At 35.4% G+C, this 27,715-nt stretch overlaps 1 protein-coding gene across 1 annotated transcript; it reads left to right on the top strand.

Moving 5' to 3' along the window:
- Window positions 1-2,555: 2,555 nt before the first annotated feature.
- LOC140141823 (uncharacterized) lies at window positions 2,556-14,221 on the top strand. Its single transcript, XM_072163688.1, has 7 exons — window positions 2,556-2,661; window positions 7,190-8,249; window positions 8,849-9,133; window positions 9,568-9,669; window positions 10,786-10,992; window positions 11,351-11,395; window positions 13,161-14,221. The coding sequence occupies exons 2-7, from the start codon at window positions 7,190-7,192 to the stop codon at window positions 13,439-13,441; spliced, it is 1,980 nt and encodes a 659-aa protein (XP_072019789.1). The 5' UTR covers window positions 2,556-2,661; the 3' UTR covers window positions 13,442-14,221.
- The last annotated feature ends 13,494 nt before the right edge of the window (window positions 14,222-27,715 follow it).

The following is a 27,715-nucleotide window of genomic DNA, read 5'->3' as shown; positions in this document are numbered from 1 at the left end:
GCCAGTATCCTTAAGGCGTGGGGTATGAACGTTTGGACAGTATTTATTGTGGGACATTAGAGCACATCAGACATATCGAATTCCATTCTGAATACGAAGAATGTCATTCTGATATCAAATAATTTTGATTTTTGAAATTCGCAATTTAATACACATTTTATGGCAAATCATTAAAATTGATATTTTTGATATTTAACAGTACTCGAAGTAAACTTTATAAATCTGATGATTTATACTTAAAGTGTATGTAGGTGGGATGAAAAGCCGACGATCAATTGAAAATTTTGACCTTTCGTATTGAATATATGGATTTTGTTTCCAAAAACACACACAAAAAAAGGTCTTTTTGGGAAAAAAATCCATATCTTCAATATGAAAGGTCAAAATTTTCAATTGACTGTCGGCTTTTCCTCCCAGCTACATACACTTTAAGAATATATCATTAGATTTATATAATTTACTTCGAGGACTGTTATATATCAAAATTTGAAAAATATCAATTTTTATAATTTGTCATAAAATTTGTATTATATTGTGATTTTCAAAAATGAAAATTATTTGATATCAGAAAGACATGCTTCGTATTCAGAATGCATTTCGATACTGACTGAGGTGCTCTCATGTCCCACAAAAAATACTGTCGAAACGCAATAAACGCTCATTTCAGATCCCTTAAAGGAACACTCCGACAATCACATCATTATGCCTTATATGTTAGAAAAACAATTAACAAGCACGAATCACGTGGTTTAAATTGAACTCATATTGACCATAAAAACGGATAAAAGCATCTCAACCATGTCAACACGCGATATTCAATATTCACGCGCCGAAATTGTCAATGGCAATGAGGTCATGACTATTTGTGCTCAATTGTCGTCAGCCTTCATTGTGTTAATTATTTTTTTTATATCATGATTACAGTGATTTTAGCCGTGTGATAGTTTTTACTATCACATGGCATGAAAAGAAACCATGTGATATCATGATATAAATTGCCAATATTCGTGTAATAGTAAAAATATATCATTCGGTCAAATTTGGACTGATCTATTTCCCTCGGCTACGCCTCGTGAAATAGAAAAGTCAAAATTTGACCTCATGATATATTTTGTATACTATCGCACTCATAGGCATGTAATATTTGTATACTCACAACATAAAAGGCATAATGTTGTGATTGCCGGAGTGTTCCTTTAAAAACATCCGGTACTACGCTGCCTCATGAATTGCAAATACATTGCAAATACAGACGAGAAGTGTCGTGTCAAATTATATAGTTTCAACTCTTCAAAAGGTACTACACTGTTATTTCAAGAATAATTTACCATGAAGATTAATCATGACCAAATTGTAAGATTTCACATCTAAAATGTTATTAAAATAGATAATTAAACCCTAATTACAATAAATAAACGAACAAACAAACAAACAAATAAATAAATAAATAAATAAATAAATAAATAAATAAATAAATAAATAAATAAATAAATAAATAAATAAATATCCGAAACAAACAAACAAACAAACAAACAAACAAACACACAAACAAATAAATAAATAAATAAATAAATAAATAAATAAATAAATAAATAAATAAATAAATAAATAAATAAATAAATAAATAAATAAATACTTCCACTCACTCTCGGCATGCCAAACAACCTTACACCCCCTTGCAGGTGCCAAATTTTTGGGACTTACCATGTTTACAAACCTTTATAGTTGTAATAGTAGGCCTACTATCTCGAGTATGGTCAAAATATCGTAGGCCTATACAAGCATAGCGAGCATGACATTTTCAAATGCACATTCTAACATGTCCGAACTGTTCTTCTTACCCCCCCCCACCTTCCGACCTGCCCGTCTCTATTTTCCCCACCCGGTATACAATACAAGCTAATACAGTCCTATTATATATACCAAAAGCTGTATGACCACATTTGAGACACATTTTTCCGGGGTTTTCCCGACTGTTATTATTTTATATTATGACGTCATAGATAATTTAGGAACAAAACCGGAAACGAAGATAAATTGTTGTGAGTCGTTTCGTCAATAGCTGCCGAATACAATTATGCATCGAATACCATTATTCAATAAGGAATCACAGGAATTTAATATCATGATGGTGATTTTTGAAGATATACAACACCACTAAAAATGTAGGCCTATATACATTAAATCTAGAATACAATCAACATAAAAAGATAGATATTGGTATAATTTTGAGCTTTATAGTCTCTGTCTCTGTCAGTTGAGAATCTCAGATTGGATTTATATAAAAAAATCGTCTTTTTGCCAAGGCTGAAAATAAAAATGTTCGCATGATTTGTTAGGAGCGTCCTACTTTTCTCAAATAATCGCTTGCATCCATGAAATATGTGCCATGCATCTGAGCGCCTCTTATCTTGGGGTTTGATAAAAATGTTTAATGGCAGCTGTGTTCGATAGCTTCACATGACGAAATATACAGTATTATTGGTAATATTGAACCTGAACCTTGAACTCTAAATTCGCTGAATAATAACGCGACGTTGTGCTTGCATGTATTAAAGCATTGCGCGGCTGGTAGAATACAGATATACTACGCTTTCTAACAAGAGGCTAACAAGTAATATATTTTCGAGGATAAATTGATGTCAAATATTATATATAAAGGTGAGTTATATATATTTTTAATGTAATGAATATGATGACGTAACACTATTAAATTATATGTTTTTGGAGCAGACGATGGTATGAACACGGAAGTAATGCTTTTCCAGTTTATTCGGGCAGTTTAGCCTATACGGCATTTTAATCTGGTATATTTATTATTTTCATTTTATATATTCTTATTATAATCTGTCAGTATACCAAAGGTTATCGTGGTCTAACATATTGCAACATTCTCTTGTTGTGATAGTGTAATGGGTATGGTCATGTGCTGCCACATTACTGCAATATAGGAACAACGACATTATGACGAAACAGTTTAGTATATAGCTGTATATTCCAAGGTAGTTTTTCCACGTTACGCCACGCCATTGTGGAGAATTTCAATAAACATTTACATTTATAGCCAAACAAGCTCTTGCACACAACACACCCCCACACCTACATTACAACCCCCCCCAATCTCACCATACATGCACACTCAACCATCACCGTGGACATCACAATCCTACTGTGATTGTGACACAAGCTTATGTAAGCACTATGTTTCAACCTGCAGTTCGCGCCATATTGCAATAAGCTTATATATCGCAATCATTCTCTTGGTTCAAATGAGACAAGAATGGTATATATATTGTTCTATTTATAAGCAGTATCCGCTTATACATGGTAACAACTAAACAACTAGCGAATGTGACAAATGCTCAGTGCAAAAGGTCATATTTGTCTTTTAGTTACACAATAACCTTTACACCATCACCACGTTTGGCTATTTTTGTTTTCATTGATTATATAAAGCTAATTAGGGTTCGCAGGTTTTTGCCGCAGGTGGGAAAACCCGCGGATTTAACCGCTTGGCAAAAACAGTTTAGGCCTATGCCAGTTTTTGCCGGCAAAAATGGAAAAACTAAAAAAGTGATAAATAGTTCACTATTTTCATCTCAAAACAAATTATCAAGTTACAAAATACTTCACAGAGTGTAACAAGGCCAGATTTTGTAATTATAAGTAAAATATTGAGAAATTTAAAGGCATGGGTTTTCATTGCTCTACAGCCTGTCTCAAAAAAAATTGTGCTAGTAAAAAGCGCCCTCTTTTGCAATTAGAAAATACCGTTGTGACATACTGCTTACATCAGCGTCACGGGCGCAGTCTTAGCTCTTAAATGCCGTTTGTTCTGTTCAATTTGCTTGTTCCAATTTCGAGATATGTTTATTTAACGACGAGAGGGTAAAATCACAATTGTGCCACTTTTACTAGGGAAGAGAGCTGTACATGTAAATCAATGATAGCTAATGTTGATGCGTCTAATGCACTCCCCTTTCGGGCGCATGCATTAGACGCATCAATATCAGCACGCGTGCATTATTTTGTCTAATATCTCTCCCAACAAGTAATACGCGTTCATTAACCTATAACATGTATAAGTGCGCAATATTTGTTTGTCTTTTAACATGATGTCTTAAGTGACTAAGAGAACAGTATTTACCATGATAAAACCATTGACATGCACATATGCAGAACAGCAGAATGTGAAATCCATTTTTACAGCAGTATGTGAAATATTTATTTATCTTTTAATCTCTTTTAAGTGGAAAAAGAGAGTCATCATTCCTGCATCATGATAAAACAGTAAAAACAGTCAACAAATTTTTGTATTGTGCATTCTTTTGATTTCACGAAGGAACTCTTGATAAACTTGATGCTATCACTGTTACATGTAAAGCCCTCTTCCCTAGTAAAAGTGGCACAATTGTGATTTTACCCTTTCGTCTTTAACTAAACATATCTCGAGATTAAAACAAGCAAATTGAACAGAACAAACGGCATTTGAGAGCTAATATTACACCCTTGACGTTGATGTAAGCATTATCTCACAACAGTATTTTCTAATTGCCAGAGAGGGCGCTTTTCACTTGCACAATTTTTTTTGAGACAGGCTGTATAGTGCATTGAACTGAAATGCGGCATATTAAATTCAAAACTTTTTCATTTTAAGGACTTGATGAGACAAAAAATATGTTGAATGAATGATTCATTGAAAGTTGTGTGTTACAGTTTATGAGCTTTTATGTGTTACTTTTTAATATTTGACTAACTGTGTGAGTTTTTGCCAGTGTTCGCCATTTTTGCCAGTTTAAACCAGGCAAAATGTTGCCATTTTTTGCCACTTTGCCGGCAAAGACCGAACCCTGAAGCCCCTGAAGCTTATAAATTTCTTATGTGCCTAAAATGACAATGTAACAAGAATATTTTGTTACGTGAACTTGATTCCCTTCGCGTTGAAGTCTTCACAGAACGCCATTTCGCAATCTGATTTTTTTAACGTCATGATAACACACACATAGTTTGACGTTTGGAACAAATTTATTTTCTTTTACCTAATTCAATCACCAATCTTCAACAATATGTGGTGTGTTTTTACCCAAACCAAAAGAGATTTCCAATAATTGGTATTTAACTAGTTAATACATAACTTGTAATTTTGTACTGCATGAGGACATATAGAAACTATTGTTCTTAAATTGACGTTAATAAGTTACTTCTATATGATTAAGGCGTTCACTTCGCACCTTTGTTTCATAACCACTTAGGTATAGGACATTTTTTGTTTTAGCTATAGCCCCCTCTCCAGAAGTATTTAATTATATTTGTACTTGCTCAAGTAGCATTTTGTGCAAATTTTATTACACAATTTGTTGCCGTTCTTTTTTTATGATCATTTAAGTGCTTAAAACGGCCTAAAATGAGGCTATAGCGCCCTTTTCAGCCTTCTCTAATGTTGATCTCCATAGGCTTTACATGTAAAATGAAAAGGTCCATAAAAAAAAACAGCAACAAATTATGTACCGGTAATAAAATTTGCACAAAATGCTAATTGAGCAAGTACGTATGCAATGCACTAGTTTTCGTGAGGGGCTATACGAAATATTTTTTTATGTATTGTACGTATATGGTCTTTTCAAAAATAAAATGTCCATCTGAAACATAGGTGTTCGACTTCTGCAGGCGAATAGATAATCCCCTTGACGTTGAAGTTTGTGCTTTTGAACCGCACTTCGCAAACTCGTACCTCCTAATGAGCGCTCCCCAATATACGACACTAATAAGCAAGCCCCAGGGTCTAGCGTGGTTCGAGGACCGATCTGATTTTAAAACCTCTATACTACTTTATTCGAATCCTTGTCCTACTTTTCACTTTATGCTTATTAATTAATTAGGGAATTTTGAAAACAAGAACAGCAACAACAACATCAACAAAAACAATAACATCAAAAATAACAGACTAATAACAGCAACAATAATATTGTTACTACCGGTTTAATTTCAATGTCTCGTTAATCCATTATTGAATATACGAGTATGTTCATTTCTTATTTCTTGTTACAACCTGTGATTGCTGTGAGAGAGTATAAAGGTTTGGGAAACCGAATTTTACTATAATTGACATAAAATTGATCATTTTGGAAATTCCTGAAATCCCGTGCAAAGGAACCAAAACTAACGTCATCTTCACGATGATGTGAAATCGCAGTTTTGGTCTCGTATTAAGTTTATCATCTGGTATACCGTATTAGACTTCAGATATACACCACTTACAACTATAACCAAATCGAATCTAATAACTTACAACTATAATCAAATGCAGCAAACCTTTGACGAGCGCGATTACCGTGATGTTGCAAATTCGGAGCTAAATAACGCGTTCGGCGCACAGTTCATCATAAATTTCCACTCGGCAACAGCAGATTGCCTCAGCAGCCAATCAGAGACAAGTGCGTCCAACGCAGTAAATACGCGCTCGTCAAAGGTTTACTGCGTTTGATTATATTGCTTGAGCATTTTGCTTGATCCTGGTCCCATCCCCGGGGGGGGGCACTCAACACAAATGACCATACGGATATGCTCCCCCGGAAAGACCCCCTTTTTGGGTTTCGCAGCTCCGAAAGACCCCCTATATTTGACCATAATTTCAGCTCTAAAAGACCCAAAAATTGCTCATTCCTCATAATTTTTGTTTTTTCAGGCGATTTTCAACCAAAAAGCCAAGAAAGACCCTTGATTTTGACTTTTCGCAGCTCCAAAAGACCCCATTTTACTTGTTCACAGCCCGGTTTGCAGCTCCGAAAGACCCTTTTACCGGTACGCCGTCAGCTCCCAAAGACCCACCACCTCAAAATTCCGGGGAGCATACCCACCAAATTTTTTGATGTGCCCCCAGGGTCCCATCAGGACCCATGCGTGTCTCCGCATGGAGTGACCGCTCAAAGAAACAAATTACACTAAGGATCCACAACATGCTCATCTATCAGGGCACATTTCTTTAACCCCAATACGTTTGTCCATTTATTGAATGACCTTTGAAAATTTGGGTACAAAAACTCATACTCTGCAATTTGAGGTCAAAGTTTGCACTCTGATTGCTTAATTGAGGTTATTGAACTATGGCATTGGGATGAGACCATTGTAGTCCGCAGTGCTAGTCTTTGATAGTTAAAATTTTCTTTCTATCTTTTTAATTCTTTGCCAGATGTCTGACACTTCGCCTTTTGACCAACGTATGATCAACACTCTAGAAACACTTCAACAGGAATCGGACAGTAATCTAACATTTGAACGTGTACAAGAACTAGTCAACAATATATTGCAGTATTTAACAACTTGCCAAGACTACACTTTAGAAGAAGTTGGGCGTTCACTAGCAACCATATTACTCCTTCCAGATGTCTGCGCTGCTGCTTCGCCAACTCCATTCACTGAGCAATCGCGTATATTCAGAGCTAAAATGGGGGAGTTTTTATCAACTCATGGATATGTTGAGCTTTTCATCAAAATGACACACGCCCTTGAAGTTCACATTGTACCCGGTAACTTCAATGAAGAATCCCAAGCAGTTTTTAACTTCTTTGCCCTCTGTTCTGGATTCCTGAACTATTCCGACAAGAGTCCGCGCATTGGTGACGATTTTGGAAGGCTTGGTGGAGTAGAATTGATGATGAAAATCATCAAGGTTTTAGATAACAGTGTTTACCAACAGGATACATCGATCAACAATGCACATAATGGACAGTTGAAGATCCTACAATCATCAATGGGGATCTTACATAACTGTACTAGGCACAACAGTAACAATAGGCACGTGTATCGACAAGCAAATGCGGTAGAGTATTTTGAATCAAAAACATGCTCCAGACATTTGAACATCAGAATAGGATCCGTGTTAATACTAGCACAGATCGCGGATGAGAAAGCCTCCGAAAGAGTAGCACCGAAGTTGGACTGCGTATTGCTCCTTGTGGAACTCCTCCGTAGAGCTGTGATATCGCGTCATCATTCGATCAACGTCGTTGGAGAGCTTGACGGCGAGAGTAGGTATTCGGCGCAAGAACTTGCCAATGCACTTTCACGGCTCGCAATCAATGATGAGAATAAGACGGCAATACAGAAATGTGGAGGCATACCAGTGTTGATTTGTATGTTGCAGAATGAGTTTAGTGACGAAGAGTCGTTGGAAGCCTTTACCTTGTTGTGGCATCTCGTATTCATGGAAAGTATTAAGAGAGAAGCTGTCATACAAGACATCGTGGAAAGTAAGTATTGCTTAATTCACCAATGTCTAATTGAATGCGTGGTAAAGTAGACAGAGCTCTAGAAGACGCAATGACAAATAATTCAGTCTTATCCTGATTAAGTTGCAACCTATTCTGAGACATCCATGCACTGATTTCAGAGATACATGAGGCAAGATTATTAAGCACACGATCACAGTCACCAGGAATCTTGGGGTCGAATTCAGAATATAGTTGTATATCATCAGTATAAGAATGAAAACTCAGGTCATGTCCACGAATGATGTTTCCAACAGGATATGTATACAATATGAATCCTTGTGGACCGATGATAGAGCCCTGTGGTAAGGATATGACAAAACATGTTCATCAGAAAAATCATTCTTAATGGAAACTCTGGTAGTTCGATTTCAAGATAGGTCTTAAACCAAGATACTACAGCACCATGCAAACCAAAACATTTCTCCAGTCTTTCTAAAAGAATGGGATGGTCAACGGTGTCGAACGCCGCAGACATGTCAAGTTTATAGCTATGAATGTTCCACAAGCAGTCATCAATATCATTATTCTATAGCACATTGTTCATTGTTTGTACGATTGTTTTTCTTGAATCTTGACAGTTTTTCAGATACTCACTCTTTCTAAAGCCTACTTCATGAGAGAAATCGCCACCTATGTTCTTTGGGAGATCGGAAATCACGACATAAACTTTCCATCCATACCAGACGATCCTGCCATGGAGAAACCTCCTTTTTATCTCTCCATGCCTGCGACTGAAGACAGAAAACAAAAGAGTGGATGTATTGTGATGAGTTACCAACATGAGTCGGAATCAAAAGCTTTGTACATTAAAGACAAACTTGAGGACAGGGGCTACAATGTGTGGATGAACGAGTTCCCACTGAGTAAGTTTACTTTTAGCTACGCATAGTTACGAAGGTTCCACAAGAGGTTCTTACCCATTTGTTTTATAATGCGATGGATAGATATTATATTGCGAAGGAAAATGATAGTACATGTATATGGTGGCCTGATGTGCTGTAGGTTTGTGTCGTGTTATTGCATATTTATGAATATTAATGAGCTTATTTGCATATTTTGGCTACATTTTCATCAATCCATTCTGCAGCTTCAAACTTGGTATGGTGATAGTACATGTATATGTGATGATGTGCTAATATGCTGTATAGTTTTGTGTCTTAATTGTTATTTGCATATTTATAGTAGGCCTATTTACAAACCTTTGATATTTACAGACCTTTGTGCGGGGACCACCTTAATTACGAACCGCGTAATTCTATTTGTTGTTTTGTTTTTATTTATTTTATTTTTTTTACAGGGCAGCGAATTCTTGAAGAAAAGGTCGGCGTCATTAAGCAGTCACTTAGTATGATTGTGTGTGTGACTGAAAAATACAAGGAAAGCCCGAGCTGTAGATCAGGTGTGTGAAGTTATTACCTTTTATGTTACTTAGAAGGCGGGTTAAAGTTTTAACCAACATGTATTATAAGGTGAACTACAGAATTGTTGGTTACAATATTTAACCAACAAGTTTAAGCTTTTGTTTAAGCTTGATAACGTGCGTTAAAAAGTTTAAACTTGTTGGTTAAAATTTTAACCAGCAATAGTGTGGTTCACCTGGTAATCCGTGTTGGGTAAAAAAATTTAACCCGTGTTCTAACCGAGGTTCTAACAGTGTAAGACACTTATCTAGGCCTATTTAAAGTTCTTTGTCAAGACCAAAGGAAAAACTTACATTTTTCTGCTGACAGTTTCGTCAGAATCCTTGTGGCTTTCTCAAAGCGATTGACGTTGTTATTGATCCACCAATCCCTGTCTCTTCGCAACGTTGGTCTTGAGCAGAGGATCGAAGGATGACTTATAAAAAATGCCCATCGTCTCCATACTGATTCCTTGACCCATCTTGCCCTGCGAATTTCTGCCCTATCATCAAGGATTGATGAGCTATTCCAGTTTGTTAAATGCTTAGCCCTTGACACGTGTTCAATGATGGTTGATTTGTTTATTTCGGCGACCGATTCCTTTCTTTTAGATCGTGTGTTTTTTAAAAGTTGGTTAGCTTTCTCCTCTGCCTTTTTGTGTTCATTTATGCGGACGCCGAACTGTCGTTTGTCTCACAAATGTTTGATTGGGGGCAATTTTTGCAAGGTACCTATTTCATACACGCAGTTCACCGTTTTATTCTTTTTCTTATTTGACCTTTGGATGAACGAGCACATTTCTGATGCTCCAAGCAGATGGACCAATAACCAATAACAACATCAATCGCTTTGAGAAAGCCAAAAGGTTTCTGGTGAAACTGTCAGCACTCAGCAGTTTCTTTGGTCTTGACAAAAAACTTTAAATAGCTGAAAAGATAGGCTACTTTTAAAAAGGGGGAACGAAGATATAAGAAGGAGAAAGAAAGGTGCATGATAGTAGTGACTCAGAAGGATGAAAGGAAGAGAGAACGAAGGAAGTGAAAGCGGGAGAATTATAACGGTCAATGACATGACAAAGTATTTCCCTAATTTCCTTGATCTTATTAAATATACAGAGGCTTCATACGCCAAGGAGCAAGGAAAACCCATCATTCCATTACTAATGGATGCTGACTACCAACCAGATGGCTGGTTAGGTAAGCTACTGGGAACCGAACCGAAGTGCCATAGATTTTGTACCAATGAAGACATGGACAGAAATTTGCAGGGATTGATAGACGATCTTGGTGACCGTGGAAAGACTGGTTCTGTCCGAGCTTTAGGTAAGTGAAGTAACCAAACGATTTGGGTTGTCTTCAGGCTTTATTATACCATTGAAGATTTGATTATTTCAGCTATGTACTTTTTGAAAGATGAAAGATTTGATCTTACTTCTCCATCACAAAACAGAAACAGTGCAAAAACTCACTGTTCTTGACATGAACCCGGGACCACTGATTTATAGGTCTGATGCTCTTTCGAGATGGGTACATTTACTAAAATCAAACATAAATCCGTTAAATGGTGAACATGGTGAAATAGAACTACTGTCGTATCGCTAATATATGGCATTTGTAACAGAATTTAATATACCGAGTTCGAGACTAACCCAAACGTTGTGTTATTTTATCTTCTACTTAGGATACCGATTAAAGTCTGCGATGAAAAAGTTTCGAACAACATTAGGTAAGCGTAATCAAAACAAACATACATTTAAGTACATTGTTTTAGTTTATCGTTTTGATAACGAAATCAAAGTACAATATTAAAGCAATAATCTACGATTTGCATAACGAAAAGATTCCTATTTAAATGTTAGGTTTCACTGATCACATTGTCCCCTTTTAATTTCGAGCCAAAAAAATGATGAGGTAAAACGAAGAATCGTATTATTGTACACCATTGTTGTTGGCCAATACCATCATGCAAAAAGTAGAAATTCAAGAAAAATTGAGGGCGTCGCTGTGGAGCAAATCACATTATTATGGCTTTAAAGAGATCAATAAATAAATAAAATGGAAGCATGGCACGGGATGGATGACCACAACAAGTTCGAAAGAACTATGACAATTTTTGATGATAACCATCATGATCATGATAACGGCATTAAAAGTACAATAAGACAGCGCAATAGAAAATACACCAAAAGGGTGTGACAATGACAGGACAAGACAGGTGATAGTACAGAAAAACATGTTGGCAAGACAGAGACAGATGGCCATCGAAGAACTCCACCTCGAGACCATCAGACACACACAAAAACTCAAAGCTGCTTAGCAAATTCTCAGAGGATGATTTACGGAAGCCCCATCATGCACTGCAAACGTGTTATCACTAGAGTTTCAACTGCCACTTTACTTTTCAAATCCCATTGAATTCTGTGCAAAAGATGTTGTTTAAGAATTGTGTGTGTGTCATTATTACTTGGTCGATTTCAGAACAAAAGTGATAATTCACACCTTCTGTAGGTAACATAAAATGTGAAATCGACTAGCATTTTGAATGCGTTTTTATTGTAAATATATCAGTCCAAATTCAAATTTAACCATGCCCGTCAATGCAAGTGCGAGCAGTGGTGTCATGTTCACTCACACAGCTGTGCTAACCGCAAGTCAACACAGTGGCGTGGTGGGAAGTGCTTAAATCACCCTCTGGCAAAATCTGTGGTTATATATGGTCCACCGTAGACCGAAATGTGTAACCCTTTGAGATCAAAAAGGTCTGGAAACACGGTTGTTTGATGCCATGTAAAACTGAGCCTCATTTTAAAGAAAAGTTTACAATGATGGCGCTATTTATGTAAAATCTTGTTTGCATCTTTACAAGGGCTAGACACTTGCAAAATGGTATTAGAACATTAGCAAATAGACTAACAAATGACAAGAGAATTTTCAAAAAACTTTTCATTATGAAATGTAACTCATATTATTTGGCTTATTTAAATTAAAAATATATGTAAATAGCGCCCTTATTTTGCACACAATTGTACAGTTTATAGTATTAAAAATTACCATAAAAAGCAGAAAAAGATGAATAATTTGATATAAAAACGAAAATCTATGTTAAAAGTTGCTACAAAATATATGTGTATTATATAGATGATTAGTGTGACAGGTTTTGGTATTATTCAGGCCTAGAATTGAACATTATAATAATGTTTTGTTAGAAAAATTAATAAATGGTCACATCAAACAACCGTGCAAATGCCATTGGATCTTCAAAATACGGTTATGTGGTTATATGTGGTCCATGTACACCAAAATGTGTAACCCATTGAGATCAAGAAGGTCTGGAAATAGGATTTTCAAATACCTCGTGGCAAATGTAATTCAATCATATTGTGTTTGCTGCTTTGATAATGACACAGCTCAGAATTAAAGTGACAATTGTTTTTATTGATTTTGTTTAATTTACCCAATCTAAATAATTTGATTTACTTTAAACAACACAGACGCAAGCAGTACCAAATCTTCCAGCGACACATTCCACGAAGCCGCCGTAAGGAACCCCAGATACTGGTCGTCCCAACGCCTGCAATCCTGGTTGAAGGAAAATGGAGTAGAAAAGGTGTCTCTCCCCCCGGAAATGTGTCAAGGCAACCAACTGTTTCATATGCATGAACATTGTAATAAAACAAAGGACAAATTCACTGAGACACTCAAGTCAGATTTTAAACTCGATGATAACACAGTTATCAAATTCACCACAGCCCTCTGCAAATTGTTTAGTTGAACATGCTGAAGTATGACTAAGCACAATATATAGCCTAATTATCCAAGTATATATTTTAGCCTTTCCTTGCCTTAGATGCCGCCGTCACATCTGACGATTGGTGAAATGTTTTAAACGGTTGTAAAACTTTTTTTTTAAAGTTTAAAAATGTTTTAATATTCATTAATTGTCAGGTTATTAAAAGAATAGAACAAAACACTCCGTATCAAAATAATAATTTTTTTATCAGAGCTTATCAGCTACCTTCGACTATATTTATAAATACGTATTTATAATACGCATGTGACCCATGGGCACGACATACATACCATTACCAAGACCAGCAAGCTTGACCGAATCATCGTGCCATTGAAAAGGATAGGAACTCTTCAGATAGGCCTAAATATCATCAAATTTAAGTATCAATTACACATGGGGGGATTCCAAATTTGTAATATATTAATAAAAACAACATTTCGAAAGTATTTGCCGACGGACAAACTATTTATCGACGGAAACGTTTACAATAATATCACAAAGTTGAACAAAATAAACAATATTGCTGCACAGTCTGGTGTTGTTTACCGCCTTTGCATCTTCCTGTCTATAAGCTGTTATGGCAGCGCGGAGGTTGTCACGTGCGTATTTATAAATACGTATTAAATATAGTCGAAGCACACTGGTTATTGTGAAATATGCTTTTCAAACATCTAAAAAATACTAAGTTATGTGTTTTTTAATGTTGCAAATTATGTTCATCGAAATTTACACTGAAATAAGAAAAGCAACCTTTGAAATATGGATCTCTTTTTCAATTCAAGGAATTGCTTTGGAAAAAAATATGGGAACTGTTGCCACAAATGAGGTATCTATAATGTGCACATCATTATTAGGATTCGTGTTCAGTTTAAACTGGCATGTTCTAGAAAAGAAGTAAATTGTACTTTTTAAGGTGGTACTACACCCCTTGATAACTTTGGGACTATTTTTGCATTTTTCTAAAAAAATAATAACACACTGGTAACAAGGAATCCAGTTACTACACTGGAATTTCAGTGACTCAAGACAAGCGGTACGTTATTTATGATCAGAAAAGAGGTACCGCCAGAATGTACCTCATTTCTATAATGGACCATTTGTCTTGACTCACTGAAATTTCAGTGAAGTAATTGGATTCCTTGCCCCTATAATATACATAACTTTTGCCAGTGTGTAGTTATTTTTTGAGAAAAATGCCAAATTAGTCACAAAACTGATCAGGGGGTGTAGTACCACCTTAAGTTACTTTTTGTAATGGGCCATGCAATATTAATTACGAACTGGGAATTTCTGTAGTCTGATTATGGAATTTAATGGCAAAGGTTCCCGTCCGTTTGATACCATGAGGAGTCTTATTTGATATTATAAACATGTATAGGCCTATAATTTGTGGTATCATTCGAAAAATACTTCAAGACGAAAGTGTTTGTTGGAACAGTACTAGTAGTACTATTAGCATGATTAGTAAGCGGGTAACATATAAAAGATGAGGGCGAGTTAGCGCAGCGGTAATTCCCCCGCTTTGCACCACTGAGGTCCAGGGTTCAAGCCCCGGCGCGGCCCAAGGACTCATGTGCACTTGGTTTATCCCGATTCCATGCTCGCTCTCGCAGGTTTTCTCCGGGATCTCCGGTTTCCTCCTGTATCGCAAAAATCTGTGATTAGTTGTTTGGTTATCAAAAAACTTCCTTCACCCAATGGAATTTGGGGAGCTGCACAGATAATTGGTGGATGTTACAATCTAAATGCGGATAGGTGTGCGCCATTCGGCAGCAACCTAGTTGATGCGATCTGATTGTGATGATTCACCATTGCAGCGAAATTACAGCGCTTTGAGTCCTGTAAGATCTGGAGAAAGGCGCTTTATAAATCCAAAATTTATTTTTAAATTTATTTATTTCAAAAAAACAACAATACTACATAATTCTTATGGTTAGAAAAAAATAAAGTTCTATGAAAATGTTAAAGGCCCATTCAGTGATCCTAGTGATAGTATAAAAAAAAATTTTAAAAGTGAAGGATAAGTCATTAAAATTGTCACATGGAATTTTTGAAATGAAAAAATCAGCACAAAGAAAACAGCAATATTTAAAAAGTTGAAGCCCCATTCAAATACATGTAGCTAATTTCTCTACTTTAATAAAGAACTTATAGTTTCATGTTAAATGTTTTATTTTGCCTTTAATACAGGGCTTTCGGCTTAACCATTTGCAAGCTATTTTAGCACATCAATAACACTAATAATTGTGCCAACATCTTAATTTTAATGAGTTTTACGATTCTTTGGATCCTATACGATCCTGAATAGGCCTGCAATGAAACATACATATTGTTTTTCCGGTTCTATATCAATGTGCAGTAATTTTTAGTGCTTTCTTATCATAATGTTTATTGCTTTGATTATATTCAGTATTTTCTTGTAGAGTAGAGTTCTTTCATCCCCTCACACCACTTCACATACATTTGTTAAAATTATGTTCTCAATATTAGGAAAAAGTTGAAATTTTGATAATATTAAAAGGTCTACATATAGGATATCGAATGAGAACAACTCGAAATGATTTTAGTGCCAATTGCTGAACCTCCAGTAACGCTGTTGTTGCCTTTATTGATGATGTAAATGATGATGATGATGATGATGATGATGGTGATGATAAAGATGATGATTATATATTCCCCAGTAAACAGAAAATGTTTTTGACATCCTTCGGAAAAGTTAGAAAAGGTTGCCAGAAAACGTTTAAATGTCGGGTTATATAAAGGATATAAAACGTTTTCATAATTCAAAAACATTTGTTGATAACCTACTGCAAATATTCTATACATAATGTTATTTTTAAATATTTTGTCAACACTTAAAAGTGTTGACAAAATATTTGGCAAAATATATTCACAAAGAATATTTGACAATAACATTTTGAAAACATTTTAAAAATATTGTTGTAATGTGTTTTCATACAAAACGTTTTAAAATGTTTCCATGACCTTTATATAACCCGGCATTTAATGTTATTAAAAGGTTTTATCTAAACCAAAACCCAAAATATAACATGTTTAACATGTTTACTTAACAGGCTATTTTTGTGGATAAGCAGTTTACAACAGCTCACTTTTTAACTTTATGTTTAAAACGTTTTAAAAACATTTTTGTGTTTGCTGGGTCCCATATCGCACTCTCAGAAAAACTACAACTTTTGAGATGACCTGTATTATAAAACCTAAAATAATTCTATTAACAACCTAAAAGATTGTGGAAAGGCCAGAAATAATCATTTTGGACCTGAAAATGGTTCGTTCTGCAATGGCCAGAAAGAGTCTGTTTGGGTTTTTTTTCAAGTTTAAGAACCCTTTTCTCTTTAGGGTTCTACATACAGGACAGGCTATAACCCCAAACATAACCCTAAGCCTAAGCCTAAACCCTAACAATAACCCAACCCCTAACTCTTAAACCGAACCCTAACTCTAAAACCTAAGCTTCACCCTCAAAATGGCATCTATTTTTCCATAGACTACATTTTTTTCTGAGAGTGCATCATCATCATCACCAACTGCGACTATAGTAATGTTGTTATGGTTGTATACACTTGTTATTAACATAAAAATATTTCGTGATATTCTGTACAATTTACATAAATACTATATTTATTTACAATCATGTAACAAACTCAGTGAAATTATATATAAAAGAAGAATTTCGATGTCTTTTCAATAATAAACTTTTATATAAAAATGAATGTCTTTGTGTTGTCTACTTTGTTCCTGCAATACGAGGGTCATTCAAAAAGTTCTACCTCCATCGTTGAAATTACCCATGAATACTCTTAAATGTGGGCTACAAAATAAAATACTTGATTAAAATGTGATTTTTAGTTGTTAATGTGTTGGTTAAAGCGAATACAGATTTGGTACGTCGGGAATGGTCTAAAAAGAAAGGTCAATTTTGATTAAACATAAAGAAAAACCGCAAAGTAATTTTGTTCCTTGTTTGTAATTATTATAATGCTCCCAATGCATTGGAATTATTATTAAAGAAAAAAATATATAAACGAAAAGATGTTTTTAACAGATTACGCTGGAGGTGTTAATTATTTTCTTTCTAGGCCCTAAGTGCTATCTTCAGAAGATAGCAAGCAAAGCAAAAAACAAGAACAATAATAATGTTCCAAAAAACAGCGTTCTAGACGATGATTCAGTACGCTTCGCGGTTATACTAATTGACCGTGCGCTTAAATAAAAATAGCCAATTGGCCGAATGCAAAGCTATAAAGAAATGTTAAAATGGCGAAGTTTAATAATAATAATAATAATAATAATAATAATAATAATAATAATAGCGACAAGGCACATATCCACTCAATTAAGAGCGCTCAAGGCACTAATACAAAAACAAAAACTAACAATAGACAAAGAAAACTGGAAGTAAATTAAGAAACATAACTTAAGAATTACAGTTTACCAAAATTTAAAACGGCACTTATATATCAGAGATTATCAGGAACGTGAAGGTAAAAAATTAAGAAACAAAAACGCAAAACATGGCTTATATTTAAAAAAACAACAATGATGATTCAGTACGCAAGGAATTATCTTTTGTCTTTTGTATAAACCCAAGTAATTGTTATCTTCAGTAGATAGTAAAAAGGTTATTAAACATAAAAAGAGTGCCTGCTTTCACTTGGACGGTGTAAAAAGCCTATTCTAGATCTTTCCAACCAATTCCATTTCCATAAATATAAGCCACTGTAACAAAAAATTACCGGACTATGAAAATAGAGATGGCTATTTTGGCAGCCATCTTGAAATAATGTAGGAAAGAGGGAATCTTTTTTAATACACTTTCGGCTCCTCAAATCACCAATAACACACTTCAAATGCTATTCGGACTCAATCTAAGGCATGGAATTACATTGTGTTTGATTAAGGGTAGACGAGGTATTGTTGGTCGAAGCAACCTAAAATCGATTTTCATTATCTAGATCAATATATTATTGAAAAATAACACCTTGATGTTTTGCAAAAGTTCATTCTACAAATTGTATACTTTGCAAACTTGCTTAATTTATTGTTGTTAATGAGTTATGTACGTTTTACAAAAGTGTTGTTGTTTCAGCCCTCTTTACAACGTAACTCAAGAACCGCAGCACCTATAAAAGTATATCTGTGATATTTTAATTCTTCTACACGCTCGCTATGAATTGAGCAAATCAGTTTTTGCCAAAGCTCACTTCCATTCGTAAGATGCTGTGAACTACCAAATCACAACAGTTTAAAATAATTAATAACCTTAAGCTTTTAAAATTATATCCTACTTTCACTTGGTAGGTGTAAAATGTCGGCTCTAGGTCCTTCAAACCTCTTTCATAACTAAAGCCATTATAAAAAGTACCCACTGTACTATACATAATAACGGAGATTGACGTTTTGGCAGCCATGTTGATTTTATGTAGGGAAAAAGTTTATTGTTTTTAGTGAAAAAGAACACACTGTCTTCTCCATAAATCACTAACTGCTAATAATAAATAACACACTAAAAACGCTATTTGGAATCGACTCGACCAGGGCATGGAATTACATTATCATTGATGTTACCTTACTTTGCACGTGACCTTACGGATTAAAAGTTTCTCATTTTTGGAAACATACCATTTCACACTCCGGAGATATCATAATTTCACTTGGTAGGTGCAAAAAAAATCAGTTCTAGATCCCACTAGCCAATTCCATTAAACTGAAGCAAAACGTATATGGTATTCTATACACATAAGGTAAGGAGATTGTCATTTTGGCAGCCATCTTGAATTGATGCAGGAAATAGAAATGTTATGATTTAGTGTAAGAGAACACAAATTCTTCTCCTTAAATCACCTGTAACACACTGCTTTTACAATCGTTTCAGGTCATGGAATTACATTATCTTTGATTTAGCCTTTAAACAATCTGTATTTTAAGGAGTCACTTTGCATGTGAACTTGAGGATGTGCCACTTACAATTTTGGAAACATACCATTTCACACTCCGGACATCATACTTTTACATGGTAAATGTAAAAATCCGGTTCAAGATACCTCCAACCAGCTCCTTACCTAAGACCAAGGCATTAGCCAGAGAGGTGTCCAGGTGTCATTTGGACACCCTGTTTTCAATTTGGACACCCTAAAATTCTGATTTTTATAATGGAGTGAATAGGAAGTGGACACCCTGATTTTGTAGAATAAGGTATTTTTGACCATTTGGACACCCTAAAGACACCCCTCTGGCTAATGCCTTGCCTAAGACTCCTACAAAAAGTAGCTTAAATGGGCTATTCCTCTTGTGTCTCAATATTTGAGTGCAAACACGGCTTTGCAGAATGGTCGACTGCAGATCCGTCGGATAATGCTTTTTCAATGGGAAATGAACTTTGCTGCTTGGATGATGTCACGATGAGGTTAACATTTATTCCGTATTGAAAAGCGTGTTCCGACGGATCTGCACTCGACCGGCCTCTTTGTCATACTTCCCTCCGACCCGTCTTATTAGGGGCGCATCTGGGCTGTTCAGGAAGGACCAATGAATAAGGAACACTACTCCCTATTCAAGAAAAATACAGCATTAATATTTTGGGATTAAAAAAATATTATCCTGTTTTGCCAAATAAAACATAGCTAAATCATTTAGTTATTTCTAACTGGCAATAAAAGTCAAATTTTAATATATGGCCAATTTTTGGAAATAAGGGCCAAAAACATGTGTTTTTATGGTGTTTTCTTGTATGTTGTGACAATAAAGCCCACAGATTTGTACCGAGACTAATTTCAGGTTAAGCATTCAGATGTTTGGAAATCACATTTTCTTTTATAACCCGATCAACCAATTATCAAAATTAGCATAAAATATTAAATTTATGAGCAAACTCATAGCCTATACTACAAATTTAATCTGCTTAAGACTTGCACCAAGTCTTTCAATCTTGTGACTGTAATTGTCAGATATCATGCAAAATTGCATGTTTTGGGCCCATTTCCCTTGAAATTGCAAAACTATTCAAAATTAACTTTTATTGCCAGGTAGAACTAACTAAAGGATTAAGATTAGATGTTTCATTTGGCAAAACAGGATATTTTTTAATCCAAACAAATTAGTGCTGTAATTTTATGGAATGGGGAGTAGCATATTTCCCAACATAGGAAAATCAAAAACAGGGACAATCTTATGCGAAGCGAAGCCGAGAGTATGACATGAACACAAATTATCACTTTGCATATTAAAACACGAACTCTTCTTTTGTAGGTCAACCATCAATGATCCTAGCATTTTGCTTTAGGTCCAAGGACACTCCATACCTGAAAAATTAGATCACCTTTTTAAATGTTTTTTATTTTCCTGAAAAACGGAAAACTGGGACACAGAAAACGGGACAATCAAGGGTAAAACTGGACAGTTGGCAAGTATGGAGTAGACCCCATTTATATTACCAATTATTGTCAGTTTCAGTTTTTTTTCTACAAATCCAGAACTCGCACTACATATAATATTCACACGATTGACGAAAAAGATATCAGTTTGTTCGTATTTTGTTTTATTTTGTTACAGCATGACTTTACTAGACTGTAACGCATACAAACAATGAAAACAATCCAATAATGTAAGAGAATATACAAGCCAATAGACCTCTGTAATAAAACCGCAATATGTCGCAGTATTAGAAGGGGTACTGGATATTTTTACAGTTGGTTTCACAAAAATAAGCTAATTTGTCTTCATTTCACACACTATATTTATACTGGGCTTTCCAGTTGATATCCATACACCCCCTGTTAGAGACATGACTTTTATCTTCCACACAGGGAGTGTGAATTTCAAATGGAGTCCGCTATTTAGTGTCGTCTGCTCCAAAATAGGCTATTCCAGTTGAAATTCATACACCCCCTGTTAGAGACATGACTTTTATCTTCCACACAGGGAGTGTGAATTTCAAATGGAGTCAGCCATTTAGTGTCGTCTGCTCTAAAATAGGCTATTCCAGTTGAAATTCATACACCCCCTGTTAGAGACATGACTTTTATCTTCCACACAGGGAGTGTGAATTTCAAATGGAGTCAGCCATTTAGTGTCGTCTGCTCCAAAATAGGCTATTCCAGTTGAAATCCATACACCCCCTGTAAAAAACAACCTTAATCTTCAACACACAGAGTGTGAATCTTAAATGGAGAACCTGAAAGGGTGACTCCATTTGAAATCTACACCCCCTGTGTAGGAGAGTATGGTTGTATCTTCCACAGGGGGTGTATGGATTTTAATTGGTATAGCCCATTGTATCAGCAGGTGTACTCATTCATTAACATGGAATTCTATTTGCTGAACGGAAACAACCACATAATAAAATTCATTACTGCACACCTACAGGTGGGGTTCAAACATTTGAATGCACTGGTGTTGTTAACAGTAAACTTAATTTTACCTCTACAGCATGAACATAGCAAAACAATTTGAACGTTTTTGTCCACAAGCCATACCCACCATCGGAAACACCCAAGGTTTTTTGTGCCCAACTGAAATTCTTTGGACACAGATTATACAAAATTGGACATGGTGTACCCCAACAAAATGTATATGTTGAGTGTCGGTTTTGATAGCCCACAAAAATTGGCCTGGGCCTGCAACACTTACATTTTGCAAGCCCAAATGGCCTGCACATTTTTCAAACAGAATATAGAACAAGATTGTAGACTGTTAAGAAAATATTTGCGTTTATCACTTTTACACACAAATCTTAAAACAAAATTTAAAATAAACAATTATCATATTTTCTGAATTCCACACAATTTGTCACTGGTGCAACTATATAGACCCATTAACAGACTGGACATGAATCTTTGGAACTCAGCTGAAGTATTTTATCCCCAAAGAGGACAATAATTATCGCAAATACAATGAAATAAAAGTTGCTTCAATAATAAGCACTTTTTACACTTCTTAAAAACTTACTTAGTTGGTTAAATGGCAATTAGTACCACTAACTACCACTGAGTTTTAATATTTCAGTTCATAACTATTTTTCCCTTCCTTGTGGATCAAGTATAGGTGTGCTCCTAGTTCTCCCCAAAATGGTACACTCTGGTATACTTGCCTAGTATAACAACAATACATACTGGTATTCAACTTTCTTGTTGAAGGTTTTGAGGATATTACAGCCAGGTTAGGTTTAAGGTTATATTGTGATTGACCAGAAACACTGAACACAAGCATTTCAAACATACAATCTCTTGTCCCAGTCCAAAGTTCTTTTAATGACCATGAAGTATGTTGGGTACAAAAATTCATTCTCCTTAAAGGGGCATTTCGTGATCCACAGCCTCATCCCCCTACTTTTCCCAAAAAAAGTTGAGATTTTGACACCACTGGATACCTCTGGCTACATAATGTTTATGTACCAAATATTTCTTGCAGATTATTTCGTTTAGCAAAAATATTTCGTTCTGGTGCACCAGAACGAAATTACAACGCATTGTCTATGGAGCAGTGTAATACACATAATCATGCATAACTCGCAAACGCAAAATCGGAATCAACTGAAATTTTGGAAATAAGCTTTTTCGTGGATATCTACTGAAAATGTCATAAAAAGAGGATGCTAGGATCACGAAATACTCCTTTAAATTGAGAACAACCTCTGAGCTATGATGGCTGAATCCAGGTCATAGAACTTTGTAATTGGAAATCAGACCATTGTGGGTCATATTGGTAGCTTTTAAGGTAAGCTTAAATTCCTCATCTCAGTAGAGGACTAAATAAAACTTTTTTTATTTCAGCAAATTTTTTTGAAAAGGAATACCACAAAGGGAAGTTCATTATTGTAAACATTGGGCATATACCACCCTTAGTTACCTTCTTACTAAACATCTACAATATTACCTGGCTATTATTACTCGAATCCTTTCCTACTATTATTTCACTGGTGGGTTCAATTTCAGACAAGGAAGAACTGATCTTCATATCAAGATCATCACAGAGTCAATAAATATGTTTCATACACAGATCCGGAATAATCCTGGAATGAATCTAATATTAATAATAGCTAATGCAGCTGCAATGTTATGCTCAGCTCTCACAACATACTTCAGAATTAAAACAATGATATCTCTCGTGAGATCATAAAAATTAAAATTAAAAAACAAATTCCATTCCCTGTGCCATCCTCCGCAACATTAACCACAGCTGAATCACTAATAGCATTTGCAAAATCACTACCAGCGTTTGATCACCAGCAATATGCTTCTCGATAATTGCTGCAACTGCTGGCATGATGCAACCAGTGCCTTTACAGCACATTTTCCAGGAGTGTTTTGGCAACACAAGGCTAAATTCCATGGGAGTAGCTCACATATTGTACACACACATTATATACTGAGTGGCACAATATCTACTGTTCCAAGTCATCAACAATGTATGCTTGTGTCGGACTGATACAAAATCCATTTTACATGATTGTCAATGTTTCACAATGTTCTTGATCATTGATGTCATATTAACAACAGCACAGTCTATCCTTCACGAAAGCACACACTAATCTGTCATACATAACTCCACTGAACAATACTTGCGAGTTCTGAATATTGATTTACATAAAATAAATAACAATCTAGTAATCCATACACCCCCTATGGAAGACATGAACTAAATATCCCGTACAGTGATGTAAATTTCAAATGGAGTCACTCATTCAGGTAGCCCTATTTGAAATTAAGGTCATGTCTTCCATAAGGGGTGTAAAGATTTCAATAATAGCCCAATATCAACATAACTATAATATTTAAAATCTTATGATGTATTTATAAACATTGTTCCCAAAACATATAACATGACATGCAATCAAAACCTGATGCACATGACAGCTGGTTTCAAACAAAGCTGAACGCTGTTGAAACGAATACCCAATTTTAACTAGACAAAAAGACCCACTTTAACTAACTGTTCCTTATTTCATATTAACTTATTACCAGGGTTGTTATGTCATCAGATTGATTGCAGTAGTATGTGTATATAATATTACACTTGAAAACAAACAATGGAATATGGGTATAAAGTGGTCAGTTGGTTTGGTGTACATGTATGAGGCTAAGAGCCATGTCAAGCAACTTAAAATTTAAGTCACATCCATAAGAACATTGCAGAAAATATCTGGTATTACCGTCATGTAACTTGTAAGCATTCTCAGAGTTAGCCTAGTATCATATACAATATATATAGGATTATACAGCGTACAGAATAAAGCTGTATAATCCCTCCATGAAGTTTTGACAATAGACTAATTCTGTGCATGATTACATGAAGAGTCAGCCAAAATATCCACTGACAAGCCTGTCAGCACCAAGTGTGGCTTGCTGACAAGGTTGCATCCATAACACTTTCCATTATTTTTCTAAAACTAAATGCAGTCATCAAAGCCTACAAGTGACGAATGACTTGCATTACAGCTGCCCTTCCGGTTGTTCTAAACACACTTTATCATTTCGAAAGAAATCATCACATTTAAAGTCTTTAAGGTACTACACCCCTGCCCAATTTTGTGCCTATTTTTGCATTTTCCCAAAAAATTATAGCGCGTTGGTGACAAGTAAGATATATATATATTATAGGGGCAAGGACTACAACTACTGCACTGGAAATTTTATTTCAGCACAGACAACAGTTGTGGAGTTACAGTCAAAAATGAGGGAAAACCAATATAACTACTTGCCATGAGTTGCTGAATTTTCAGTGCAGTAGTTGTAGTCCTTGCCCCTATAATATACATATATTACCTGTCACCAATGCGCTATAATTTTTGAGAAAAATGCAAAAATAGGCTCAAAATTGACCTGGGGTGTAGTACCCCCTTAAGTTGCTTAGTGTTGTAGGTTACATTGAAAGATTTCACAGTATCAAACATATCCCCACTCCCTTTCTAAAACAGATGTGTAATTCAATACATGAATCTTTGGTATCAACGTAACTCGAACCCAGACAAACTATTATTAAGAATTAAACCAAGATACACTCAAAGATAATTATCATTACCAGATATGAATAAAAACTTTTACACTTTTATATTTATACAATGTTATAATGAGTAAACAATGTTATGGGTTTGCCATCAGACGAATGAAGCAGAATTGCTTGCCACTACACTGGGTTGCAGAAAAGAAGGCAGTCCCTTGCTCACCGATTGACATGAGCGCCCTGTTAATGAGCGACATACACAGAGCTTTGTGTTCACTTCAAGGGCACCGATCTGCGCCGACAAACGATTTGTCGCACAATCAGATTATCGGTCTGTTGCTGTGACTGTTAGACAATTGATTCAGCCAATCAGAACCCCACTTCCGTGTTTACGCTCTGCACGCTTTCAAAATGTAAACAAGTGCCGTTCTTCTCTGACAAAAACTTTAGGTCCGATTTACTTATAGCGAAGCACTAGAAAGCATTCTCACCTACTTGCATTAATCTATTTGATTGAAATTTAACCTTCATCCACAGTTAATGCATACATATACTAATAACATCACTGGTTGGTTAGGGTCATGTTTGAAAAGGTGTCAAGTGAATATTGCTTGCAACCTGTTGAGAATCTATCATGTCATATAACACGGGTGACACCATTATTCGAATAATAATAACAATGCATTCAAAGTTCAAGTTGTTTGACGTGTAAAAATAATGGTATTGCGTGTTATATGATACGATATATGCACGGCAGAGGCTTAGAAAACAACATGTATTCTTGTTCTTTTACCTTTTTATCCAAATAAGATGCAAGTATTGATAAACAAATAAATGCCCATGGAATAACCTAATAATTTAAATCGTTCCTGTTGTTTTAAAGCAGCGCATCTTCAAACATATTCCAGCTGTGTTGTATTGTTTCATATAATATGGCCAAAAACCAATGAAACTGAATACAGATTTCGTATTTAAGAATGTCCTTCGACACAACAACTTCAAAGATCTGACCAACATGATATGTGGGTTCAGGAATTCTCGTCACATGGCACCCATTTATGCACCACCCAGGCAATCTGACAGGTGTTACAAAAGTTTACTCACTTATTGCACGGTCTTGTTACATTAAAACAGGTGAACCAATCATGTCCAACAAGTGCAGAAAATAATTATTTCAACCCAATGCCACAACTTTGCACATTACACATGCTGAATACCGACTATTTTATTCCATAAACTCATGCATGTTTCTCCATTTTTAATTTTTCCTACTGGAGCGAAACTTGTATTTTACCCATATAGACCTGATGGGGTTTGCAGCAATAGCAAACAGTTACATATTTTAAAACTTGTTTGAGTTGCTTGAAATCTTCTTCACTATTGGATATGATCGATTCACAAATGATAATATTGACTACAACCAGAAACTGTGATCTGACCAGACACAGTGAACATTGAAGAATGTTTTGTTTCAGAACTTTGGCTTGAACAAAGGAAAGGCCGATGATTCAGCTCATCCCTGTGACATCGCTGTTCTGATTCTGATAGAAAGCACGCACACACATGTACACGCAGCAAAACCTAACGCTAGCACAATGCCACATGAGCATTTGTTTTCTTTGGTGATAACTTGTGACTGGTCAGACCACTACAACAATATTATAAATTATTTTTTACTTTTTTACACAATAAAAAAATATGAAAAATGAAGATGGGATTTTACATAAAAAGTCATCACAAATTCATGTTGGAATCTCATTTTCATTTCCCCCATATGAATAGAAGGATTGATAGCATACTTTATCACACCACATCATTTGACGATTTAAATTTTGCCAATTCTTGCAATAGCAGAATACAGATTTCATACCAGATTGAAAGAAATGTTTCTTATTGCATATAATCATATTGCTCGGAAACAACTTTGATCACTGTTACAGGCGCTCTCCTAGCTCCTTGAAATTATCAACATCATAACAAATTACAGTTACTGAGTCACAGAAATGAATTACGTCCCAATTTGCTGCTTGACTTATCACAAGATTTACCACTAGTTCATTATACTCTCATGTACATACATGTAGGTCTCCTAATTTGCTAAGAGTGTGAACTCATTATAGCCCATAGGTAACACATTGACAAATCTGTCATGTATTGGATTGCCAATCATGGGGATTAAAATAGTGTACCTCAAACTTGCAATGCCAAACTGATTTGAGCTAACTTATCTGGTGCTACACTATTGGTCCCTCTATTAGGAGTAACATGTAAATACACAGGAGTCAGATTCTCTCT

This window comes from Amphiura filiformis, chromosome 20, assembly GCF_039555335.1.
Source record: "Amphiura filiformis chromosome 20, Afil_fr2py, whole genome shotgun sequence".
NCBI classification, from domain to species: Eukaryota; Metazoa; Echinodermata; class Ophiuroidea; order Amphilepidida; family Amphiuridae; genus Amphiura; species Amphiura filiformis.
Note: the sequence above shows the minus strand (reverse complement) of the source record. Positions and strands in the feature narration are given on the sequence as shown.

Bases quoted from the DNA above. Each gene is read 5' to 3' on its own strand.
- LOC140141823 (XM_072163688.1), top strand. From the start codon at position 7,190: ATGTCTGACACTTCGCCTTTTGACCAACGTATGATCAACACTCTAGAA. The intron at 9,670-10,785 runs GTGTGTGAAGTT...TTAAATATACAG, and splicing joins AAGCCCGAGCTGTAGATCAG to AGGCTTCATACGCCAAGGAG. The intron at 10,993-11,350 runs GTAAGTGAAGTA...TCTTCTACTTAG, and splicing joins TGGTTCTGTCCGAGCTTTAG to GATACCGATTAAAGTCTGCG.